At 43.5% G+C, this 18,547-nt stretch overlaps 1 protein-coding gene across 3 annotated transcripts in view; it reads right to left on the reverse strand.

The window, feature by feature from the left end:
• The window catches only part of LOC118288230 (glutamate receptor ionotropic, NMDA 2B), a 108,225-nt gene that overhangs the window by 30,949 nt on the left and 58,729 nt on the right, over positions 1-18,547 (reverse strand). For all 3 annotated transcript variants that reach the window (XM_047327946.1, XM_035614086.2, XM_035614090.2), the window contains 3 exons: positions 16,280-16,423; positions 15,508-15,778; positions 9,397-9,589 (listed from right to left, as the gene is read on the reverse strand). In XM_047327946.1, coding sequence (XP_047183902.1) covers positions 9,397-9,589; positions 15,508-15,778; positions 16,280-16,423 — 608 coding nt within the window. The remainder of the gene's footprint in view (positions 1-9,396; positions 9,590-15,507; positions 15,779-16,279; positions 16,424-18,547) is intronic.

Here is an 18,547-nt window from a genome sequence, read left to right on the forward strand (position 1 = left end):
GAGCCTCCCTATGTTCCCACAGTTCCCACATTTCTAAGATTTTTTTCCCAAAATTAGGCCCTATGTTCCCGCATTACCTTTTTCATAAATTTGTATCAGATTTTATCCCCCTATCTCCCAATTTGGTAGCCAATTACACCCAACCTATTATCCAGTAGCGCTAACCCTAACCCTACCCCTAATTTTGAAAATGTCCTAGAAATTAGGGAACATAGGGCCTAATTTTCAGTGGAAAAAAAATCTTAGAAATGTGGGAACAAAGGACTGTGGTAACATTGGGCTGTGGGACCATTGGGCTGTGGGACCATTGGGCTGTGGGACCATTGGGCTGTGGGAACATAGGGCTGTGGGAACATAGGGCTGACCCTGTGTAAATCTACGTTAGTGCGCGCGCGTGTGCGGGCGTGCACCCTACACACGTTGACAGCAGTAACGGGGCGAAACATAAGCATATGTGTGTTGCCATGGCACCCACAACCACTGTGACTTCCAAGCCAATCTGTTGCGTAACTATGGTAACGGTAATCTCGCAGAGGGTGGGAGGAAAAGAGTTGGAGAGAGCAAGAGAGAGAGGTGGGATTCAACGAAAAAAGAGGGAGGGGTTGGGACGTATTAGACTGCAAAGCTCTGTTCCCTGTGACTGCTGTGGTTAGAGGAAGAACAGCGAGGGGTTACTCAGCATTCACACCCTCAGTGATACACACACTGAATCCACATCTGGAGACAGTTCTCTTACGGGCCTCTGGGACAGCAGGGCGTCGAGTCTTGCTTAAAGCTGGATGACAGACAGTCACCTTCGCTGCCTCCTATGCGACGACAAAGACACAAAGAAAGACACAACAAACCCACTGCAACACCCGCCCCTTATTTTCTTTACTGGATGTATTCAGCAGCATGCCTGCTAAAAAACTGCTGAGCATATACCGTGGATGAATGACATGATCAGACATCCACCCACCTGCAGTAATAAACCTAGTTGCGCTCGTCAGTTTCCAGCTCAACCTAGAGGAAGAACATCTCAGCTCTACTGTACTGCAGCTGAGTTAAATTCAAACATCCACAGCGGCTGTCTTCGCCTCATATTTGTGCTGTGTTAATACATTTCAGATCGATCCTTTCTTGTTTTATTTGAGGATTATCGTTGCTATTGTAAACCAGAATAAACACATACACACTCACAGACAATCACTTTGCCATGCTAACTCCACCGCCTGACACAGATACGTTTTAGCGCATGTTCTGCTGTGAATAATGGAGGAGTTGTGTGAAATATTGATAAGTCATTTTTAATAAATTAACCCTGACATAAATAAGTCACGAATTACATTCCTTGGCAATTACTGTGGTGCAATGTACTTATTGGATTTGCAGGAGAGGAATCTATATGGAGAATGATAACATGCCCCAGATGGCAGTGTGCGGTCGAGGCAGACAACCATACTGTACTGTAGCTCTGCTGCATGCACACGTGGGGGTGTGCAGCGCCAGTGTGGGGGGAGGTGTGAATTTGTTGTGCATGCACACGGTATGTTTGCACATGTATGCATCTAGTGGTATCTGTGAGGTTATACAGACATTGGAGCTGAATGTGTAAACAGTGTAATAAATGGCTCAAGATATGTGGCTTTAAATGTATTTACTTTTGACAAATGATAGACAGTAATTCATTAAAATGAATCAAAGTAAAATGAATTTAAGTGGTAGCCCCTTGAACAAATTGGATTTACTACATTTCAGAGATAATGGATGAAATACTTGAGGCAACATAATTCTTCTATTTCTAATTTCTAAGTATTTTGGAATAAAACTTCAACAGCATTGAAAGACAAACTTATAATGTCACATATATATTAAAAAGCAGTGATAAAAAAGGATTCAAGCACATTGTTTGACATCTTCTATGTGTGTAACACTACAATTTATGTGAATATCAATAAGTGTGTGGAGAAAGTTCTCAGTTCAGAGAGGAATCGGTAAGATGCACACACCAATCTGGATTTAAATCAGTCACAATGCTGTCTCGCACGTGTCTATATCGCTAGATGATCAGAATAACACAGCTTTCCATGACAGCGATAGACAATAAAAATGACTAAAAAGGTGTAGACAAAGGAAAGCCTCTGTGATACGAGTGATCTGCATCCAGCTGAACGCAGAGGCACACAACACGCCGATCAACCTCTTCTTCTTTAATTGAGCCCAATACAACGCAGGTCAACGTTTTGTCTGAGGGATTATCCCTTAGGAGGGGTCCCCATCTATAATAACAACCATTTAGATACCAAGATCGACCTGTACAGATTCCTGAAGGCGTTGCGCTTTGCAGCATGGTATTTCCAGAGGCACCCTACTGGTGACAACACCTCCCACCTGCCATCATCCTCCACTTTGAAGAGCAAAGCTTTCAAACTAAAGCCTCAGTGTTTTTTATTTTCTTCTGAGCAACAATCCTAGCTTGGTGGCCTTCACTAAAAAAAGCTTATCATATTCAAAGACCATTTCACAAACATTACATTCAAAAGACCAATTGATCCCTAATATGTGAACATACCAGAGGTGCCACTTTGTATTACATAAAGTTAGGGTTAGCCTAATCCTAACCCAAATTATAACCCATTGTTGGTTCTCACAGAAACAGCTTTTATTCTAAACCCATGAGCTACCTTCATATGTTCATTATGCTCAATGTTAGATACACGTACGTAAAATTGACAGAGCCTCCTGTCCACACAGTGTTGATTTCGTTTGAATTTTGTGCACATCTTCTGAAAGCTTACAGATAGAACGATACGTCAGCGGTACCACTGGAAATCGTGGGTCAAGAGAGATGACCAGAGGTCATGAGGAAGATATTTCCACACTGGCGTAACCCATTCAAAGACAGATTATGCAAGAGGGATGTCTGAGGCCAACAACAACACCATACCGAAAACAACGCAATAAGAATGAGGTTGTTCATTGGTTCACCACCTGTGCATTGTCACGTTCCTCCAAGAATTCTAAAAGATGCCGGATAATTGACGTAACATTCCATGCATTTTCTATGATTTATACTCATGTCAGGGTTCATTGTCGTTGCCTTTCAAAATTAAGAAAATACTGTTTTAAAAAGCAAATCATCACAGCATCTTCATGACGTCAATGTAGGTACCTGTCTTCTTTTGCTTTTCCTTAAGTTCCTTCCATAGTTGCCATGTTTGTTGCGGTCACAAACTCTTCACTCTGCAGTGCCCTCTAGTGGAGTTTTTGCTGAACAACGGTGCCAACTTAGAGGACATATGGAGGTACAGTATGTTGGGCAGTGATGGTTACATTGTTTGAAATGGACATATCATATATGAATGAGCCTGAACACCATCCGTTCAGATGGCAGTAAAGCAGTCTGTCATTATCTGTTGGATCGAGAAGGATTTACACCCCCAGAGGTTTCATTGCGGAGCTTACTGAGTGGGTGTTGAATGATCGTGTGTTCCTGCTACAGGACAACGTGATGAGACAATGTAATGGTGCAAGCAGGGGGGATAGCTTTGCCCCAGAATACGCTTGCCTCTATTTAGGACTTTGGAAGTCTGAATGTGTCAGTAATCTGGCAAAGAAATCTCTTTAGTGACAACATTAAAATGTGTTAGATATTTTTCTTTTTTACATTAGCAGTCAAAAATTATTGGATGGATTTATAAATATCTTAATTATCTATTGAACACTGAAGAGATGGCCCACTTTCACGACCTAACTATAGAGGGATGAAGACATACTACACTATTTGGAGAACCCAAAGATCGTAAATCTTTGTTAAACTATGGGGCCCTCCATCTCCGCCACCTCAAAAAATATTATCCCATATGGCCAATTACGAATGTTGAGAGGGACCTGTCATCTGGACTCAGATTCTCCTCAATACAGAGTAAATGCTTTTCAGACGGATCAAAAAAAAAAGATCACCACCATCTCTACAGCTCAGACCTAAGCAGCTTCCAATCAGACGTCATCACCACCTACAACAAACACAGACACTTCTGGGATACATTTTGCTATGCGTTTCAGAAAATAGGCTCAGCAGATTAACAGATAATTCCGTCTAATTGGGACATCCTCAGAAGCGACCCCTCCCTGAAGGAGAATTTTCCAACTTCCTCCCACCTTCTGCCACAAATGAGCCATTAAATGCAGTTTCACAACACACACAGCTACAGTATCTTCCAATTAGGAGACCACATCTTCAGACTCTAAACAATCTGTGACTCAATTCTGAGAGCATTCATTAGTTACAAGAGTTACATTAAATGATTATTCAAAAAAAGAAAAGTGATGTACTATGTTATGATGTTGAAAAATGTGTGGCAAAAGAATGAAGTCTCTCTGACTTTCTGGTGATTTTTTAACAAATTTTTGGTAGGTTTTGTGTTATGAAAACTTGCCAATGATTCTCACACCCTCTTACCATTTGTGTCATATTAATAAAAAAAAGAAGGCAGTGAAAACTTTTAAGAGTCTAGGACCAATTTCAAAATGGCAGAAAAAACTAAAATCCTTATACATGCATGCACGCACGCACACACACGCACACGCACACACACACACTTGCCATGTCAACTCCACCGCCTGACACAGATACGTTTTAGCGTATGCTCTGATATAAATAATAGAGGAGTTGAGTGAAATATTGAAAAGTCATTTTAAATATTTTTGTCTGAGTAGTTGTTAACTTTTATCTAATGTGCCTGCCAAGTTTGGTGTCTCCTGGGTTTGTATGGTTTTTTGAGAACCAGCCGTTTGGAGCCAATAATAATAATAATAATAAAAGTACGAAGAAGAAGAAGAATGATAATTACCATTATTATTATTATTAATATATGTACAATTCCACGAGGGCTTGAGCCACAGAAAAGAAACTCAGGAAAGAAGGGAGCTGAATAAACCTAGCAGAGGAAAAGAGATTTGGTGACGGAGACAGATGAAAAGATTTAGGAGAAGAAAGGGAGACAGGAGTAAAACTGGAGAGGAAAGGAGAGAGACAGGAGAGACAGAGCAGGAGCGTCCTGACCTAGTTCCAATCAAATTCCATCACAAACAGGAACCTTTTTAACGCCTCCCACCGGCCTGCTCCATAAACACACACTCAAATGGCCTTTATATACTCAGTCAGAAATAGCTAAAACCACACACACACACACACACACAGACATGCGTGCGCAGGTAAACACACAAACACATTGACACTCTTTTGAAAGAGGCTCACTGAGGCAACAGAAGTTCAAAAATGTCCACAGAGCTTAAAAAGGACTTGACACCTTTCCAACTCAAAGCTCATTTGGAACCTGTCCACGCTTGGCAAGGTCAGGGCCGCTGTTGTCAAACTCATGATTCTCACACTGCTGCGTGTTGCTCACCAGTGGTCTCTCCCCCCTCGCTCGTTCTTTCGCTCTCTGTGCTCTGCTCTCTTCTTCCCCTTTCTGCTATCTTCACTTGTCAGGCTCACACTGTAGCATTAGCTCAAATGTCACAGTGCTGGCTACAGTGGACTTAATTTACTTAGTGGAGTGGCATGTCCTCCTCTTGTGGCATTCCATGAAGCGCCAGAGGCCCGGACAAGGAAATGCTAAGCAGAGAGGGGATCAGCATAATGTTACAGGCAATAAAGTCAAGTAAATGATTGTGACCATACAGCGCTTCTTCATGATCCCATCCAGCAGTAGACTGAAATGTAAACGAGATATGATTTACATATTTCCATGCATCCCATACTCAATTACCTGCTTTTGAAAAGCATGCGATGCGTGGTCGAAACAATGCAATATGTACCAGAATTAAAGTGCAATACTGTAGTGTCCCAAAGCTGTCCCCCAACATATGTAAAAATTCCTTTTTTCATCATGCACTTTCAATGTCAAGGTTCAAATATGGCTACTGTCCTGGAAAAAAGTCGCCTAACAACGGTGTCCCAGAATAAACCTGAAAACGGGAAATGAGCCCTGCACCTCCCATGTCATGCTCAATCTGAATCTAAAGTTTAAGTCACTCTCAATAAGTTGGCGATGAGGCACAAAAGTATAAACCAGTGATCCCAACCAGGGAAACTTGCACCCAGGGGGGCTCTGCAGCTGCCAGTGTGTACGTGGAAAGACTGTCCAGCAGAAAGAATGAATTCACATATTGACTCAACTCAGTTAAAAGTGCATGAAAACTACTTTCTGAAATACTAAAATTAACTGATACTTGGTTGAAATATTTAGCTAAGAATACAAACAGCTGGAACAGATAACTAAAACTGATGGGTAAATTATTAAATAGCGGATAGTGATGAATTAATGATTGAATTAGCTAGTATATAATGTATGAAAGGTCACAATGGCTATAAGTAAAGGACACAATAATCATATAATAAGCTAAACGGATAAATATTGTTTTAAATCAATGGATAATGGTCGGAGTGTCCAGCTCCAAGTGGAAGTTGTGTTCGGGAGTTCACTTATATGAAAAAAGATTAAAAGTCTGACATCCAGTTGATGTTTTTTAGAATAATCAGAAAACTATTGCGGTCGGTTAAGAGTTGTGGTTCCCGACATTTTTGTTGTAAGCCAATACTCAAAGCCCAGTCAGAGGAGCTCAAGTAGCCCCTCAGTGACACCTTCCCTATTAATCATATACCAGGAGGTAATAGTGGATATTTTATTATTTTTTCACATGATTGAACTCCCAGTTTTCCGTCATATAATTACCATTTGGAGTTGGACAATCCGACCATTTATCCACTGATATTAGCTAAACCAATCCCAATAGCTTTCAGTCTGACAGCCAGGGGCCAAACTAAGCTTTAGAGATTGAGGCTTTGTTTTCGAGCCTAGCACAGCTATTAAATGCCACTTTACCTAATTTATAAATTAATCCGTTTAAAGGTCTGTTTGAAAATTAACAAATGGTGTATGAATTATTTCTAGAGCGACAATGAGTTTCCCAAGCTCTTTGGTTTAGTCACTTCCCTTTCTACCCATCTTTCATCTACTCATCCATTGACTCACTCAGTAGTGAAGCAACTGAGCAGCAGGGCCGGCGTCCAGTCCAACCAAGCAGCCCAGCGAGCCCGGCAAGCGGCCATTCATTCACTCAGTCTCTTGTATATAGACTGGAGGCCAAATGCTAATCTCTTGATTGAACACTTGAAGACAAAGGTTATCACCAAACAAACATAGTTAAGGCAGTGAGGGGCGAAGGGTCTCACCAGCGCTTGCAACTGATCTAATCAACAACACAGCTAAGTTGATTATAAAACTGCTGGTCTGGAGCCGGAATGGTGGCGAGGAGAAGGGAAGAGGGGAAACGAGAGGAGAGGAGAGAGGAGGAGAGGAGACCGAGCAGAGCAGCACTCAAGAAAGTGGAAACAAAGCAGAGAGGAGAACAGCAGATGTATAAAAGAGGCAGAACAAAAGAGAAGACTACAGGGCAAGAGAAGACAGAGCAGAACATGATGGGCAAGGACAGAGCTGACCAGAGCAGAGAGCAACGCAGGACGTGGTGAGGGAGAAGAACCTGAGAAGGGCAGAGCAGACCACAGCACGGTACCACATCAGCAGAGCAGGTGGAGTTGTATTCCGGGGCAACAGAAGCTGCCATAAACTCCAGTTATCTCAAAGGCAGTGAGCAGTGGTGAAACAAATGCAAAGCTTCAGAAAAGGAGTGAACAAGCAGACAGGGGTTGAAATGACATCTGAAGAGTTTACTGGAACCGACAACAAAGCTCGGCTGCCTTCGTGCAGGACGCAGTTAAGTTTGGAGCAGAAAATTGATCCGCATCCCTCGTACGCGGTGCGATCCAAAAAGCTGAGCGTGTGTTTCCACAGTGCACCCTTGTGTTCTCCGGCTGCTGTGTGAGTGTACAACTATATATTTCTGGATGAAACCCATGATGTGTTTGTAATCTGCCATAAGCAATGACTCTGTGGCGCAGAGAGAAGAGTCTATCTGTGTGTGAACACTGACACAAAATTAAGTGAGCCTTACATTGGCTGGCATATAAAAGCTGTTGTATCAGACAAATAGACTGGTGCTGATAAAAAAGGCTGACTGACAATCTCCTTAGCAAACACAATATGTACAGCATCTATATACACACACATCTGTCCTCCACTGACTGTTGCTCTTTAGCACAATAACCCCCCCCCACACACACACACACACACTTCTCGAGCAGACACACACCGAGTGGCAGAGGGGTGAAACAGCCCCTGAGTATAACACGGCGCGGAGCTCTGAAGCGCAGCACGACAGGGTTCGCCGACTGAAACGCCATTGGGACCAATTAGGTAGAGCGCAGAGCAAAGCGCCGCCGAACGCTGCGCTTCACAACCAGTTCAAACGGCCTGCTGTTGGGCCGGGCAGCTGAGGGGGGTGGGGGTGGATTTTTTTCTTCTGAGGAGCGGGCACAGGAAGGGGGAGTTTGGGTGTGTAGGGTATTATTACATGGGAGGAGGATGATCACAGTATGTAGGGGATGAAGGTGCATGTGTGTGTGTGTGTGTGTGTGTGTGTGTGTGTGTGTGTGTTTGTCTGCAGGCATCTGCTGCATCCATGGTTGCCATGGTAACGCCAGTGAGCTCGTGTTGATGTAACACCACCTGAACCCTCTGCACTTTTTGAAGCCGTGCAGAGTGCAGCCTTTTAACTTCCATAAATCACCGCCACATTAATTTAGGGGACACTAGTGTAATTTCAAATACATAACGCTAAACAAATGAGACCACTGCTGAGAAACACGGCCTCTCTGCTGTATTTTAGATTGATTACCACAGAGCTAGTTCTCATGGAACTGGCACTGGACTGCTTTAGGGCAAAAACTAAATGGACTGCACAGGCAGTAGGAAAAGGGACATTTTGCGTGCGATGCACTCTGACTTTCTCGCAGCAAGAGATAACTGTTGAGGGAGGGAGATGATGGACAAGTACAATCGTCTGAAACAGAGATGTCACGATGATATTGACAAATTGGATTTTAAGTTTCTATACGTTGCACAATTAAATTGTCAACAATTACCAAACCATAGTGGTTTGTCAGTAAAAACTTGTGAAAGGATTTAAAAATTGAGAACCATCAGAGGTCAAATTAAGGACATGGTTGAGTTGCATGTCCGGGAAATGTAGGATCCGGCGTTGTTAAAGAGCTCGATATATACTAGAAACACAAAATGTCGGGATGTATCTGCCTCCGTTGCTACAACTTTATGGAGCTGCAATGCTCCAGCAATGGAGTACTCCTCACATGAAACAAAAAGTGCCTGTAATGTGTTAAAACTCATATTGTACTGTTTCATAAAATGTATGAATTTCCAACTATTATTTGCCACTTTTTCAGGTCACAATTTCTAAACCCGTCCTCAACAACACAACAATCCAGCCACCCACCTGAGCACTTCGTTGGGGTTGCCTGAGATGGGGGTCTTCTTTTCAGGAGCTCCGTGGCACTCGGACTTCAGTAGGGTGTGTGGTCCGCGGTCCATCATCATGGTGGAAGTCGCCATGGTGATGATCGCCACGCCGTCGCGAACACGGGCATCTAGGCCATAGTCCCACTCGTCGTAAGACACGGAGAGCAGACCTGGATGGACAAAAGAGGAAGATCAGAGCGAGATGTGGAAATGATGAAAGACGGCAGAGGGGGATAGTGAGATTGAGGGGACAGATGGGTTTTGTAATAATGGAGAGGTAATTTCAGAAGGAATGTAGGGCAAGTGAATTATGAGAATGACAGAGGTCAATGGGACTACATGAGGGGAAAGTGAAGCGACGGAGACAAAAGAGAAAAACAGACGGAGAAAAACTAAAGCGGGGAGAGACACGGGAGATTGTGTGGGGGGTACACAAAGAGCGTACTTGTTTTGAACACACTCCAAGAGACGGAGCACTCGCTGTGTGATGACTCAGAGCGGATGAAACGCACTGCCATCCTGACTGAGCGAGCGTCTATCACCTTGCTGTGTTTGTCCATCTGTCTGTATTAAGTGCTGTCAGTTTGTACGTCTGTTTATCTGTCCTTCTGACTGCCTGAGCCCTGTTCTCATTTGAAAATTGGTCTGTTTATGAACATTCACTCATTGCTCTCTCTCTCCCTCTCAAGCCAATCTCTCCTGGTGCACTTACAACTTTCCATCAGCCCATTCCACTTTTTTGACAATATGCACCTCCGTCCTCCACTCTCTCTTGTCCCTTTTTGCTGTTGATTGAGCAGTAAGTAGATGGACGATACATGGATATTACGAGTATTCCCGAGGCTGGGGACAGTCCGTGACCCATCAAGTTTGGGTTTACCTCCTTTGTCAAAGGCTGGCTGAGGATATTCCCCTTGCTTAGATTCACACAACAACAACAAATGACAGTGATTTACCTGCGTGGACCCCGGAGGCAGCATCTTCATTCATCAATGTGTTTTTGTTTATTCATTCTTCAGAAACTCACGGAAACTCTTCACAAAATTAGTCCCATTATGGATCTATTAAAGCAGAGCTGACATTTCGATAATGAGTTTTACAGATATTAAACTGCCATTATTGATAAGATGATTAACTCATAACAAACAGCCACCATTAATTGATGACAGACGCTGCATGCTGCCCGGCAGTGAGCCCGGTGTGCACAATCTCTTTTTTAATGGCCAATCCTTCAGTTCTCTTGTTCCCCCTCTGTCACTGACAGGTGAGATTGTTGTTGTTCTGGATCCATTTTGGAACTTGGATCTTCATTCTATTTATTATCATCATTATTGTTTTGCATTTTTATTCACTCATTTATTTATACACCTTGGGTTTGGGACATTATTCATCCTTATTGGACTTTTATTTTTACTTTCTGAATGTATAGGGGTCTCGAAAACCCAGCTAATCACCAACTTACTGTACTCTTTTGGCAAATGAGCACATTCAATAGAGCATATGGAAACATAAGGTTTATATAATGACAGATGAAGGGAGTGAAAGAAAAGAAGGGAGTGTTGCAAATTTACTCTCCACACCCTTATTTGTCCTCCTCCTTTATCAACTGTACTGTAATGAATCATTTCAGAATATTAAATAGTTAGGTGAAGACATACTTTCAACCGTCTGACAGAGTTTTAGTCTTGCTAAAACTAATAAAATGTGTTCTATCAAACCATGTCATTGAGTGGAAACCAGAGGCCAGCTTTCTGTGTAAAATGAAGGCCCCATTGACAATTTAATGTCGAAACCTTGAACAGCCTCAACCAGCAAGTGTCCTTGTGACTTTTGAAAATGCCCAATAAATAATCTTCCTGTGTGCGCCCAATGGGGGCCCGGCTCTGGGTTCAAGTCGCATGGCTCTCGTTGAAGCACACCCTGCCTTCAAGCCAATTTATTTGGCTGGCTGTCTCTGTCCTCTTTTTAATCTGTCCCTCTCTCTGTCCCGCAGTTGATCTGCATTTATCTGACAGCGTATGACCACATGTCAGCCAGTCCACTACCATGTCAGTGGTCAGAAATAGACAGGCGGCCTGGCAACCTGCCTTCCTCGGGGGGCCTCAGCGCTGACAGCTCCGGCCCTCCAGGACCACATCTAATGTCACACACTGTTGACACTTTCTCAACACTCACTCCCATTGCTTGTTCCTTTTTATACATGTACATTTTATTAACTTATGGGGAGGATTATAAGCGGTGTGTGTGTGCGCCAGTGTGCGTCTGTGTGTGTGCTTAAGATGTGCTTGTGCCGTGTGGTGTATTCTTTTTTACATCTTGGGAACTGCGTAAATATTCATACATCTCTCGGGACATGTTTGAATGTCATAACAAAGACATGTCAGCTGACAGTCTTATAGCTGCAGCAGCTGTAAAGGCTTTTTTTTCTGGCCAGTAAACTGGCTACTGTCTCTGTTTAAAGGCAACAGCTGGATACGCAAACACATACGCACATATACAGGGGAAAAAAAATCACAAACACTGTGACCACACGCAGGCGACCGGATTGGAGATTGTAATCGCAGAACTAACGTACCACTGGGTATTTTTGGAAACAGCTTATTATTGTCAGTGATGTCAGACTGGGTGGTTACGTTGGCACAGTGTGTGCAGTGGTGATGTGCAACTCTGATCAGGAAGAATAGAGACAGAGCGGCTGTTAGTAAAAGAGAGAGAGAGCTAAGAGGGATGCGGAGGAAAAAGAGGGACAGAGTGAGCTGAGAGAGAAACTCAGACAGACACAAAGATACAGCAGCAAAAAAAAGAAAAGAAAAAACAGCAAAGGAGAGAGTTGGGAGCGAACCAGAGGAGGCTGAGACACTGAGACAGAAAATCACAGAGGAGTGAGGGAACAGCAGTGTGAAATGAGGAAGTAAGGAAAGGAAAGAGGAGAGTGGGAGTAGAGATGGTTCCCCTGAGCGCCACTTACGGAAGGCATCAGTGGAATTACCCAGTAGAATTGGAGGCCCTTCATCACACATGGTGCAAATTATTAAGTGAGCGTCGTAAGCAAATTAGCCCCGCAGCCAGCGCGCACCTTCGCCTGAACCCTGAACTGCTGCATTCACTCAAAGCGCACACCGCGACACCATCAGTCACACGCGGTGCCGCGGTGTCCCTCGGCTGTGTGCGGGTTCAGGAGTTGGTGCGGTTGACTGATACTGCCCGATTTCACATGGCTTTTTTCCGCTGTCGAGGTTAAAAGGCAGAGCTGAGGGTTGACTGGATGATTGAGTTTCACTCGTGAATGCCAAATATCTACAAATATCATGCTCGTGTCCTACTCTTGTACAGTAAAATCTTAATCTTGGTCACTTCATACCGGTGTTCTGTTAAACTCAAACTCTTAAAAACAAACAGATTAATGTCAGGATGTTAATGCTTCTGCAGTGAAACAAATCAACTAAAGCTCAGCCATTACAAAAGTTTTCAGATGCTCCAGGAACTTGAATGTGAGGCTGCCCTCAGTGCAGCTTTTATAGACTGCAAAGTAAAATCCGTCTTCCATGTTCATCTCATTGAGGGCAGCATCAACAAGATCCTGCAGTGCACACCGAATGCACATTTCGACATCCAAACTATACTATGGTAAATACATGTCCATTTAAACTGACACAAAATATATTACATCTACTTATTAAATATCTATCACTTTGCTGTTTAGGTTAGACTATATAGGACAACTTTGAGTGTCATATGAATTGGTAAATGTATCCTATTCATCACACATTAAATGAGGGACTGACATTTAGCCAGCGATCTGTCATTGGGTCTCACACAATTAATTCCATGATAATTCAGTGCTAGCTCAAAAAAAGTGTTTGTGTGTGTGTGTGTGTGTGTGTGTGTTTGTGTTTGTGTGTCCATCAACACAGCCACACCGCCGGTTCCTATTTGTGATCATTTAGGCAGTACATGAGCAAGTCACGTTATCTCTGTGACAACATTAATCAAGAGGGAAGTTGTTGTGCGATTTACATAGCTGATATGGTAATATATCAAACTTTATAGAGTGGAAATCTAATTTCAAATAGACAAACTGACAAACTGACAAACTGACAAACACACACACACGCACGCCCACGCCCACACACACACACACACACATAGTTTTTTTCACACTGTCCTGCAAGTAAACACTCACCTACTACAATAGGTCCACACAAACACACAGCCCATTTGATTACACACACCCATTATTTTCTCAGGCAAATTAAATCATGAAACAAGAACATTTCATAGGCAAATGCACACCGACATTACACACAAAGGCACACAAAGCCGCACGCACGCACACACACACACACACACGCACACAGGCACACACCTAACTCCAATTTAGAGTAAATCATCCATGGATGCCAATAAGGGAGTAAAGGTAAAAAGTTTGAATTACAGTGCTTGAACAGCACAACGATCTCAGGTTCAGTCTGGCAACAATTTCCCAGAAAGTGTTGAGGACAGGAAGGAGTGTAATATCTCGCCTTCGCTGTAAATCAACAAGCCAAACACCAACAAATTATCAAGCTCATATGTCCAGGGTAAATATACAACCTGCTCTACAGTTTACTCTCCTACAGAGAGGGAAGCAGAGCGAAGACGCGGAGAGTTCAATTCGATCTGGTGGTGGCAACATCGCCAACAGTTAAAGGTTTGATTCCGACTGCGAGCTGGCCTTTCGAAAAGTGTCTGTCCACCCCCAAGTGCTGAAGGTGTTGTTACATGACGCAGTCTGACAGGAGTGCCTGACAGACTGTGTGAGAGGGTTGAGTGTTTTATGCAACCCAACTTAGATGTCACTTTGGTTCCACATTTGACCTTCAAAGGTTACAATGACCTCCAGTGGTGTGTAGGGGGAGTGTGTGAGGCGGGGGATACTTGCTAGGAAAGGTCAGTTTGTTTTTCTGTGTCTTGCAGGAGAAAGTCTGAATAGCTATCTCAAAAGACTGAATTTGGAAAAACAGCATTTCTTCTTCTACTTCTGTGGTTTCAAGTGAGCCAACGTAAGATGGTGAATATTGCGAATGGATGCTGCCACATCCTGGATGAGGGTCCATGTCTTTGTCTTTGCTTCCATGAGCGACTGTGCAGCGGGCCAGCATCTCCACAAGTTATCAAGACAAGAGAACAAACACAACACCAGAGATGACACGGCGGCCTCCAAGCCAGCTGTAAGTGCTGTTAGCGTCGCAGACCTCGACTTCCAAACTCTGTGATAAAAATGTCCTTGAGCTTGAGAGTGATTTGACAAAATAAAATTGCAGGCACTAGATGTCTCAATTTGTCCAGTCGAGCTGGGCGTCCCGCATCCAGACAAATATCTTTTAAATACTAAACTGTTCCCGTTTTCAACATTTGTTACCAAACTGTCGGAACTGTTTTAACAAAATTTAAAATAGTATGGTACAACAAGGTACTACACATCTGAATTCAGGACTGATTAGTCTGTATGCGTGTCAATTAATCAGTATGTCGCAGTGGAGGAGGGCATTGTTAGCCAATGAGGCATATGCAAGAGAAACCGGCTATCGTGCTGGAGGCTCCTTCTTACAGAACTCTCATTATTCTCACCAGTACTACAGGCGTATGCTGTTAAACTTGCTAAACCTGTGAATCGGCGCAATGGCCGGGCATCTGTCTGAGGTAATAAGCAGTCACATGACCTGTGGTGCGCAAGATGCATTTGAAAGATTTGAGGGTTTTTTTTCATCTCTGGAAAACAGGCGCCTCACAACAAATGCACAATGCGACAGTGTCGCTTTCAGTTGCGAGTGCACTTGAGGTGCTTCTCCAATGAGAGTAATGAACTTGTGCATGCAAAAGACGCTTCGTCTTAAAGGAAGTGTGCTGCTACAGTTTCACTTGGCCTGGACTGACTAGTAGCTAATGGTGGGTAATGTTAGGGGCTAAAGTTAATTTTGGATTTAAAACAACTGCTGACATTATCAAGACTCTGACTTTTCTGCTACTATCACACTACATTTCAGAGTTGATCATTATGCCTTCATTGATACTTGTTTAGAGTCAATGGTCTGACACGATTTCCTACCTGTGGGGAACTCTGCAGGCACGACGTCAGTGTCTCCCGCGATCAGCGAGGGGACTATCCATGTGTAGCCGTAGCCGGTGATCCCGACAGAGTGGGCCACCTCGAAGATGGTGTTGGCCTCTTCTTTTGTGCAGTAGAGAAGAATGACGGGGCTCTGGAGCTTCTTCATCTGGTTCTGGATCTTTGAATCTCCGTCGTCTACGGACATGTCGAGTAATAAAACCTCTTCCATTTCCCAGCCCACAAAGCTGTTCTCGATGGTGCCACGGATCTGAGGAAACAAAGAAAACAGACGTTGATTGTAAGACGGCAGTCTGCTTTCATGTCAAATTCTAAAGAACTGCTTTTTCCTTGAGAAAGAATCTTTTTAAGATCTTAAAAAGTAGGATTTTTGAAAAAATGTGTATACATTTTGTGTATTTCAACTCTTTAATATATTGACAAATCTATACAAGAGACTTTTTTTTCTTATCCATCTAACCTGACACTTGTTCCAAGGTAAATAGGATGTTAGATTAAACACAACTTGGGTTATTAGAGGGGTGCAGAGGTCCAGTGGTCGGGTTAATACCAGCGTCTGAATTTGTGTCAAACTTGTGTCTAATTAGCCTCATATATTAAACGTTCATAAGTTAATTTCTTAAGTATATTTCACAGAGCTGGGCTGAAATATTTCCATTGTGGCAAATTAAGCTAATTCATTCTGTGGTCTGTATCCGTCTTCCCTTTATGTCCTGATATTGTGTGCGTCGTCTCAGCTGAGTTCAGTTACCTTGGTGACAAAGTCCTGGTAACCCGGGTAGTACGTGGTGACGATGGAGAAGATGTACCAGTCATATTCCTCCATGATGTTCAGCATGACCGAAGCCTGCTGCTCGATGGAGGGGCCAAACTGAAAGAACATGGAGTTGTCGTCCTGAAAAACACACAAAATCACACAAGGATGCAGAGCGTGAATGGCCACGTAGCAATATTGTGCTGCACTTTCATTTCGCTCCACACAGAGGAGAACCGCCACCACTAAAAGGACAGTGGTGGATTTGTAACATTATTGGTGCGAACATTAATCTAGCTGCTCTTATTCTCCCGCTCACAGAGGAGAAAGGCGAGGGGACACCAGTGGGCTAATGTAATGATACTGGTCCTGATTTTCATTAGTTGCCTTTATGACTCCTTTAATGAGTTTGTACACATGGGCAGCTGGGGAGAAAAAAATTCTGGGGACTCGACGGCACTGTCCTCAATGTCATCTATCATTTGTTTTTTAATACAAGCATGTTAGAACAATCCCACGTCAATGTACATTAACCTCTAAGGTGCTATACAGTATATCAATGTCACCCATCCACCCTGAACACACTTCACCTGAAACATTCCTTCCATTGGAGAAGCTCGATCTAAGTACGAGAGATGGAGAGTGTACAGCGAACCAAAGAGCTGACACTCCAATAAACATCGCTCACAGACTCATATTGAAGCCACCAGTGCTGAAAAGGAATATTGAGCTGGACAGAAGAGCAGGAGGACGTGAGAAATGCTCGTCTAGTCAAGACTCTGCAGTTCTGAGACATGAGCTCCTTATTGTGCATGTGTGTGAAAGAGTGTGTGTGTGAGTCAGCCTATGAGAACTACTGTGTACATAATTTTGTGTACATTATTCTTGGATATTTGTGCCCTTTAATGTGGCAAATTATATGAATGAGATATTTATTTTTCTTTTTTTCATGTTCAATTGTTCAATTTGATGTGAGTAACAGTTGTAGCTGTCAGCCAGGCAGGCAGCCAGGCAGGCAGGGTGTTGAAATCTCTCTGGCTTTGTAGGACTCTCTCTGTGCTTCAGTCAACATCAAAGGCTAACCTGCCCCTCCCAGGGGAAGCACATGGGTTGATCCATTACTTTCTTTCTCTTTTTTTTTGTATTAATGAGATCAGGGCAATGCCGTTGAGGTGGCATGCCGAGAGGTACGATGCACATGTGAAAAACATGCAAATAATGAGTGGTGAGGCATCCTTGAGGTTGGAAACATGTCATTATCCCATGTTATGTGAAACATTAAACATGTGCATCTGATGCTGGGCTCCATAGAGAAGCTGATGTGTTTCCAGATCATGAGATAATGATGCGCACACAGATGCTGTATAGTCAATATTCCTCAGGTAACTTGAATTCATTTGTTCCTCAAATTTCTGTCTCTTCTTTCCCTCTCGTCCCGCATCCATCTCCGGCCATCCCTTCCCTCACTCTCCCGTCCCATTTATACCAGTGGAATTACTGCCAGGGCACAGTTATAATTGAATTTCCAGACTCGCACACTGTCTCGCTTCCTCTTTTATCCTCTCTACAGCACCCCAGCCACCCTGCCCCCCCCCCCCATTTCCTCTGGCTTTCCCTCTCTATCTTTCTCTTCTTCTTAAGAAAGGCATTAATGTACTGTCCAACACACTTATTCAGAGTGCCAGAGGTCCGCAGCATTTTCATTAGCCTCTGAGAAAAATACATGCTAAAAGAAGCAAAGGACAGACGCAAAAGCAGGGAAAGCGGGAAAGGTTAGAGATAGGGGTGTAAAAGAAAATAGCTGGTGGTAAGCGGGTTGGATGATAAGAAGTAAAATGAAGTGCCGCAAAACACCTCTCTTCATTTACAGCAACAACAATTAGGCTCTGGCCACATTACCACCTCTGTTGGCACAAGGTGATCGATTAGTGAGTATTAAAATTCCCAGAGGGGGGAAGTGAGGCCAGCGAGTCAGTGGGCCAGGTGCAGGAAGCCGGCCAGCAAGGCTTTAAATATGCTTCTTCGCCGGTCACTGTCTTCTCTGTGGATCCACAGCTGACGTCAGCGCTGGCTACTGTGCACAGGCAACAATACACGACTACACCAGACAATACAGCGAGATTGTCTGGCCAACGTGGACAGGGCCAAGAGAGAGATGCAGGAAAAAGAGCCGAAGAGGGAATTAAGCAAGCAAGAATAAAGGATAGAGATGTACAGAGAACGAGCGAGGATGTAGCCAAGATTCAAAGCCTCCACAGGGACAGA

The sequence above is a fragment of the Scophthalmus maximus genome, chromosome 17 (genome assembly GCF_022379125.1).
Source record: "Scophthalmus maximus strain ysfricsl-2021 chromosome 17, ASM2237912v1, whole genome shotgun sequence".
Classification (NCBI taxonomy): Eukaryota; Metazoa; Chordata; class Actinopteri; order Pleuronectiformes; family Scophthalmidae; genus Scophthalmus; species Scophthalmus maximus.